Source organism: Cryptomeria japonica, chromosome 5 (assembly GCF_030272615.1).
Source record: "Cryptomeria japonica chromosome 5, Sugi_1.0, whole genome shotgun sequence".
NCBI classification, from domain to species: domain Eukaryota; kingdom Viridiplantae; phylum Streptophyta; class Pinopsida; order Cupressales; family Cupressaceae; genus Cryptomeria; species Cryptomeria japonica.
This window is the reverse complement of record NC_081409.1, coordinates 347,218,861-347,227,284: the sequence shown is the minus strand read 5'-3', so window position 1 is coordinate 347,227,284 and position 8,424 is coordinate 347,218,861. Positions and strand designations below refer to the sequence as shown.

The window sequence follows — 8,424 nt, the reverse complement described above, 5'->3', positions numbered from 1 at the left end:
TTCGTTTAAACCTAGCATACTTGTGACACAACCGGATCAAATTTAAAGGGCCGGTAGAAGCCTCAAAAAATTTTATTTATTTAGTGGGGACCATACATGTAAGGTCAAATTGAAAGAATCATCTGCAGCAAGCCTAGACATTTATACCTCATTCAAATGCCCAAAATGTCTTTCACACCAGTCAATCTGCATATCTGCCAGAGCACCTAATTACACATTACCACGAAGCGATGAATGCCTTAATTGCAAAAATATGGTCTTTTATTGGGCTCTTTACTATGCTCTAAAATTATCTCCCTTCCCAGTTGCATGGAATCTTAATGCAATGGTATTTGTCTGTACATGATTATTTCAACCCTCCTCTCTATCAGCTGGATGTTCTACAAGTCAAAGACAATTCTGGTGTGAGCAACAATGATCTTTATGAGAGTGTGCAACAGTATCTGGAAATTCTACACGACATTGCTCCAAGGCAGATTGTATTTCTCGCCAAGAACTCTTGCAATGTGTGCTTCTCCCCAGCCAATGACGAGGAAGTGGAGGATTTCTTCCAAGGAGTCACACTTGTTAGTTATAAACAAGAAAGAAAACATAATGCAATGAAACTAAAACAGATATAAACACATCACACAAGTTTTAATGTGGTTCAGCAGTAAGTGGCTACATTCACTAGAAACGCGGGGAGTAATCTCTATTAATCAATAATGCAAATACAACACAACATCAAGCATGGACTATACTCAGTATTTATAATCATATAGAGCCTTCAAGTGAAGAGTCTCCAAAAGATGAATGGTTGTGACTGTTGGACTTCACATCCCAACAAGCTCCCACTTGAAGCTCAATTGGCACAACCATGCTCTCAACATTCCCTACATTTCCAATTCTTCACACTGCAGTCAAGCACATCAAAGACTTCAATTTTTCTCACAGACACTACGGATAAGCCTTCTCCATCTCAAATAGGAGCTAAAAATATCCTGACCTCCTACTCTTTTAGGCATAAACTTGTACATCAATCCACAAAGTGGAATACCATGTTCTACAGGTCCAAACTTACAATAAAGAAAACCACTCATTCCTTCCTCTTCAACTATCCTCAAGGCATTACCAGCATTGACTATTAGATTCCACTCTACGCTAGTTGTTGTGGCATACTGATAATTCATCCAAAATAGCTAGCTCGAGTAAGCACTTCCCAATTCCTCTTTCATGTAAAACAGGCTGATCAATAATTCCAAGAATCGAAATTCCTTTGTGAACAAGAGCTATAAGTGTCCCAAATAAAGGCTTCCCTCTGATAAAGCTTTTTGAGCCATCAATAAGATCTAAAACCCAAATATATTTTGCATTGTCTCCATTGCATGTCCATCCATTCTCCTCCCTATATATTGCATGTGTTGAGAAGTGTTTAGAAAAAATAAAATGCATGTCTTTTTCAGCAGCATGATCTGCTACTGTAAGAGGCCTTAAGTCATTCTTGTCCACACTATCTACATGACTTCAAAAGTATTGGCGAATGGGATTCCTTGCAACGTCTGCAAGTTACTAGTAATGGATGGCAAAAGGGAGGACGAGTGTTTGAATGAGGGAGGTGAGCTTCTCGATGCTATTGAAATTTTTAATGGCCCCATGTCCCAAAACTTTGTTTTCAACCACGGGCAACCCAACACTCCATGCCCTGCACTCCTCCAGCAGGGTATCCGACGTGGATATAGAGCTTTCAGACCTCAACATTTCCTGAAGAAGGTTACTATGTTGGCAATGGACATAGCAAGTTCATTCTGTAGACAACACTTGATTTCCCGACCTATATTCATGCTCCCATTGACAATTACCACATCCATGACAAGAAAATCTATCTAGAGGCTTGTGCTCAATATCATCAACAACCGAGTTAGCAAGTGTGCCCACAGCCCATTTGATAACTCCATCTCTATCGTAACAATCTGCATCGTATTCCCCGGATGCAAAAAGGCCCACATCATTACTCATAAATTCATTATAATGTCCAGTAGTGTCAAATACTGGCAAGGTTGGAAACCTCTCTGCCCCGTCGCCTTCCTTAAAAACTGCAACTGCACACATAGGTAGACTGATTCCACTATAGGGGGGGGCATTCTTGAATTTTTTAGCCTCTATATTTTTCATCACTGGCTGACTCTATATTACTTTTTCCAGCCACTCGTGATCAAGTGTTTCAAACAGGGTCCGCTTATCCAGCCAGTCATTCACCTCTTCGACTTCCAAAATTTGAACTCAGCACATGGTGTCCTTGTCCTCTCTATGCATTTCTACTTCCACAGAACCTGAAATATTTTCTAATGTGGTAAAAATTGTATTGAGGGCGGCCAATTCCTTTTTCAGCTCTTCATTTTTTTTTCTACATAAAACTCCCACTCTTTCATAAATTTCTCTTGCAAATCTTCCATTTCATCTTCCATAATGTATATTCGCTCTGTGAGAAAAAAAAATTCCTCTTGTAGTCTCTAAATTTGTTCATACAAGTAATCTTTTGAGCTATTAGCCTCACCTTCTTCAGGGTCATCTTCATTCGCCAAATTCGAGACTACATCCTCCTCACCCTAGGAGGCATCCTTCTCATCCTGGAAGGCAAACACATTAGTCTCTTATTCTTCAAACAACAAATACTTCAAACCCTCTTCTTCTTCAGCCGAAATCAAATCCTTTTTCCAGCCATCCCACCAATGAACATGATTTTGGGTTTCAACGTCCACTTGGACATCACTCTCTATCGAGTCTAGACAACCAATAAAGTTTTTGATGATTGATTCGGATTCATCATCTGATTCGGCCTCATCATCTGAGACTTTAGCCTATTTGTTGATAACATAAAAGCACCCAACTCTAGGATCGAACAAAAACTAACTGCACCCATCTCTGGTTAACATTTCACCATAGCTCTGATACCAATTGTTAGTTATAAATGAGCAAAGAAAACATAATGGAATGAAACTAAAAGAGGCATAAACACATAACACAAGGTTTAACATGGTTCACCATAAAGTGGCTACGTCCACTAGAAATGCAGGGAGTAATCTCTATTAATCAATAATGCAAATACAACACAATATAACTGAAATTACGGTGGAATCATAAACTAGAGGATATGCATAAAGAGTTAAAATAGAATTACGAGTAGAGTTTAACAATGCACTCCTTGGTTAGCTGACACAAATATAGCAATGCATGAGTGTCGGTTACAGTGGAACACAAGTTTTCCGTAAATCACGGGCACCAAACCGTTGCATGCACTAACACCCACCCTTAAGTCTAACTAAGGAGAGATAAACCTAATGAAAGAAAAGAGGAAAGAGGGAAAACATGGTGGGAATAAATCCCCCCTCAAAATTACAAGAGATGCAACTATATGAAGTGTAGAAGAATATCTTTTGAGATACAAGAAAAGTGTGAACAAGTATCGAAGGAGGACCACGAGAGTGCTGAATGAAGAAGCTCTTCACAAGCCAAGATGATGACCAAGATCAAGAATCTGCATGAGTGCCCTCAATGACACTACTCGAACAATAACCAGATGGGAAACAAAGAAAAAACATTAGACATTCGAAGATGCATGTGGCACATGAATCTGCACGAGTGACCCCAACGACACTACTCAACCATGCAAGAAAAAGCTACTAGTCGAAAATATAGGTGCCAACGGTGAACTGATCAAACTTGAAACAAAACCAAGAAGCATTAGCACTAATAGTATAAAGTCTCCCTGATAATATAAAAAAGGAGAAACAAAACATGTCCACTGAAATAGTGTATCACAAAGGAGATGATAAAGGCAAGGCCCATGCAACCAAGAGCATGAACAAAGAAAGAAATGAGCATGCTCTAGAAACAAAGGGTTACGACAGCTTCCATTCTTCGGAAATATGCTTGCAAATAATTTGTCCTTCCTCCTAGCTCTTAGACTCTGATACCATGTTAAATTTTCTAAATTGTATAATACAGATCTAGTTAGGAAGTAAGAAACAAAACTTCCAAAAAATAGAGTTTCATTCTCAGCTTTTCTGTTTTTCTGTTTTTTTGTTCTGTTTTCTCTTGCAAGTTTTGTTTTCTCTTTTCTAACTAGATCTGTATTCTACAATGTAGAAAATTTAACAGGCTTCACATCCAAACAACACTACAGTGGAAGCATACAACGGAGACTACGTCCAAATCAACAAAGAGAGGCGGAGCTTCACAGCCAAAATGCCAAAGGCAGACAAAGCCTTCCTCTCCGCTTACATCAATCACATTACAAGACGGGCAAAGGATTTTACTAGAGACATTAAAGAAATCACGCTCTAGAACAATACAGGTGATGCTATCTACGGGTATGGATGGACCGGCATTCCGTTCAAGCATTCTTCCACAATGGACACAATCGCTCTCGATCCTCCTCTCAAACGCAATATTATGATGGATCTTGACAACTTTAAGAGAGGAAAGGAATTTTACAGCCGGATTGGGCATTCGTGGAAGCGAGCCTACCTTCTTCACGACCCGCCTGGAACGGGTAAATCAAGCTTCGTGCCTGCCAGGAACGATTTGTACGACCTCGAGCTCATTCGGGCGAAGAACAATGCGGAGCTCCATGCACTTCTCACGCAAACAAAGGAAAAATCTTTGATTATTATTCAAGACATCGATTGCTTGTTGTGTCTAACTGACAGGGTTTCGAGGCTTTCTAACGACAATGAAGAGGAGAAGAGCAGCAACAAAGTTACTCTGTCTGGTTTTCTCAATTTCACAGATGGCTTGTGGTTCTGCTGCGGAGAGGAGCGTATTATTTTATTTACGACCAATCACAAGGATATGCTTGATCCAGCCATACTCAGGTGTGGGAGGATGGACACGCACATTCTACTCTCTTTCTGCACTTTTCCTGCATTTAAATCTCTTGCTTTTAATTATTTGGAGATTAAAGATCACCCACTCTTTTCCGTCATGGAAGAGAAAATGGCATGCGGGGCTGAGATGACTCCTGCAGATTTTATAGAAGTTCTGATGAATAAAATGGACGACCCAGATGAAGCTTCACGTGATTTGATTTTTGCGCTGGATGGAAAGAAAAGAGTAAGGAATGCTCTGCTTACATCTTGATCTACACAATGTGAAGGAGAAAGAGAAGAAATACAAATAACGGCAGAGACTACGTAGAATATAATTTGAGTGTTTATCCTCCATTCTTAGTTATCTAGATTAATATGCGCTCTGGTATTTCGACCGTTTAATCAAGTATTTGCCACCAAATTTCAATGCCTCGTTTGCTTGTCCAAATCTATTTAAGAGAGTCACTAGATACGATTTGTATATCAGTTTGAAGGAGTTTACATTTGTAATGTGCATATTAGAAAGATGATTCTCGGAATACATGTTTCATGTGAAAATCTGAAGTAGATGTGAATGTGGAGATGTCTTTAAGTATTCAAGTATAATTCATGATACATTGTGAAGGTGATGGTTAAGGTATGATCAATATATTTGCTAGTTCTACATATAGTTAATTATAATATATTATTACAAATCTTCTTGAACTAAGATCTTTTCGTGCATATCTAACAACTTCCCTTGATTTTAAGTTCACATAATAGATATAATAATAAACACAAATCAATTAATTATAAAGATAATCATCTCGTTTATAAAAAAGAAAAATGCAATCCCATCTAGATAAGAATTCACTTACATCTAAACATTTTTCAACCTTAAAAATTCATTACTTCTATCAAGTGTAATAAATGTTCCTAAAAATCGTCGACTCTTCATCATAATTGATTCTTTCAAAGAGTGAAATATTAGATCCTAAAAGGAGTGCTCTCCGTTCTCGCTTGGTAAGAGTCATAAGGTAGAAGATAGTTCTTGCAAAGAACTATAACTACAATACTCAAGACTGACCATACTCAAGATTTTGAAACTCGTAAGCATAATAATAATAACAATTTATTATAAGTTGTGAAGATTGTAATTCCCGACCTCGAGCGTGCGTAATTTGTTGAGCGTGGTGTAATTAAAAGTTTTAACGATGTGTACGGTAAAATTGTCGTTTTGATAGCGAGACGGCGCTTTGAGTCTCTATAAAACATGAAGAACTATTGTCATCTAACCAAAACTGTGAGCGAGCACTTAACTTCCAGATAAATATGGAATTGGAAGCCTTAATCGGAAAGATCTTATCCATACTCGGGATTCTGACATTCGTACAGAGCTATCTTCCCCCACAGGTACGCCAAATCGTGAGACAATGGGTGATGCGCATTTTTGACAGCGTAAATATATGTTGCTGCGTGAGCCTCCCAGAATTCAAAGGAAAGCACGGATGGAAGATGAACGAGCTGTACACGGACGCGGAAGAGTACGTGAAAACTCTGGAAAGCGCCTCAGAAGCTCGGAATCTAAAGGCGTATCGAGGCATAAATGCGAGAGAGTTGGGCATCTCTCCCGATACAGAACAACTCATCCACGACTCATTCCGCGGAGTTAGAATGTGCTGGACCCAACACACCATACAGAAAATGGTGGACAAAGAAACCGTTGAAAGACAGGCCTATACTCTCAAAATTAACAAACTAGACCAGAACCTCCTCAAGGCCTATTTGAACCACGTATCCGAAAAGGCGGCGGAGCATAAACTGGGCAAAAGGGAACTCAAATTATATACCAACAGTGGAGTTTGCGCCATTCGTGGACAAGGATGGAATAGCATGCCTTTCAAGCACCCATCTACTTTTCATACGCTCGCACTCGATCCATCCATAAAGAAAACAATTATCAATGATCTTGATCGATTTAAGACCGGAAAAGATTTCTACAGACAGATCGGTCGCGCCTGGAAACGCGGTTACCTTCTTCATGGCCCTCCCGGAACGGGAAAGTCCAGCTTAATTGCCGCCGTGGCAAACTACATGAAATATGACATCTATGATCTTGAACTCACTAAGGTCTCTCATAACCAGGAGCTCCGTGCCCTTCTTACTCAGACCAGTGAAAAGGCCATCATTGTTATCGAGGATATTGACTGCTCGCTTGATCTTACGGATAGAGAGTGCAAAGAGAAGGCCACAGAAAGCAAGCTTCGAAGTCAACTTACCCTTTCTGGTTTGCTCAATTTTACGGATGGATTGTGGTCTTGCTGCGGTGAGGAGCGTATTATTATCTTTACTACTAACCACCCTGAACATCTCGATCCCGCTCTTCTTAGATGTGGGAGAATGGATGTCCACATTGAACTCTCTTACTGCAACTTCGCTGTTTTTAAAATTCTCGCTTTCAATTATTTGAGAATTGAAGTTCACGAACTTTATCCTTTGGTGGAGGAGAAGATCGCTTCCGGGGCCGAGATGACTCCCGCTGAAATTATAGAAATTCTGATGAGTAAAGTGGACACTCCTGACGAAGCAATGACCAATGTGGTTAGTGCTCTCGATGCCAAAATTAAGAAAAAACAGGATCATCGTCAGTCCCAATCTTCCCAAACGGAGAAGGAAGAAAAATGCATCACGAAGGCAGAGATAAATCCTGAAAATGATGCCGTGGAAGACTTTTAAAAGTTGAGTTTGCCACTGTAGATGCACGTCTTTACCTGAGTGCATGGCCCTGCGTATCACCTAGAACAGAGTTTCTTTCAAATTTCACTATACCGGTATGTATCTATCAGAGGTTCAACGGATACGTGGATAGGCTACAAAAAATAAAACATAGGTATATTTTAACATGTATATTTTGACATATGGTTAGAGCATGATTCGTATATGAAATAACTTTTTGGAATTATTAAATATTAATATAATAATATGTTATTGTAGCATTATTATTTTAAATTAATATTTTGTATTTCTAAATTGTAAGAGATATTGTAATTGAATCTTGACAAAACATCATGTAATTTCAATTCTTATCCACAATTTAATTGTTGATATAATTTGGAGAACTTACAATTGAATTTTTTAACACTTTTGTTCATAATGACATATTACTAAAACATAGTCCACTTGTATATCAAAGTATAAAGAGAATAGTACTAAATTATATTGCACTATGCAATGAGTTAATTATATACTAACCAGACCAAGAATTGAATTGAATTTGTAATAAACGAAACTAAAATTGTTCTTGCTTGCGTCTTCAAAAAAATAAAATACAACATGATAAGGGAAATGGGAAATTAACTATATTTTCACGTTTATATTTAGTCAAATAGAAAGTAGAGGATAATTTATGTCTGCTTTTAATTATATGTACATCCAAAACTATGGACAAACTAAATGACTTGAAGGAAAAGTAATAAGCGTAGATACTATGTATTTTGAGAGAGAGATGATATCTAAAATGATACCAATAAATAATATAATATAAAATACTAAAATAAAAGTGAAATTAAAGAAAACTGTGCCAATGTGTGGAGACCAG

The 8,424-nt window shown here is 38.3% G+C and overlaps 2 protein-coding genes across 2 annotated transcripts; both read left to right on the top strand.

The window, feature by feature from the left end:
* Positions 1-4,389: 4,389 nt before the first annotated feature.
* On the top strand, positions 4,390-5,118 carry LOC131875923 (AAA-ATPase At3g28610-like). Its single transcript, XM_059220658.1, has one exon. It carries the CDS (start codon positions 4,390-4,392, stop codon positions 5,116-5,118), a length of 729 nt encoding a protein of 242 aa, XP_059076641.1.
* Positions 5,119-6,158: 1,040 nt separating this feature from the next.
* On the top strand, positions 6,159-7,562 carry LOC131035717 (AAA-ATPase At4g25835-like). Its single transcript, XM_057967457.2, has one exon. The coding sequence runs from the start codon at positions 6,159-6,161 to the stop codon at positions 7,560-7,562; it is 1,404 nt and encodes a 467-aa protein (XP_057823440.2).
* The last annotated feature ends 862 nt before the right edge of the window (positions 7,563-8,424 follow it).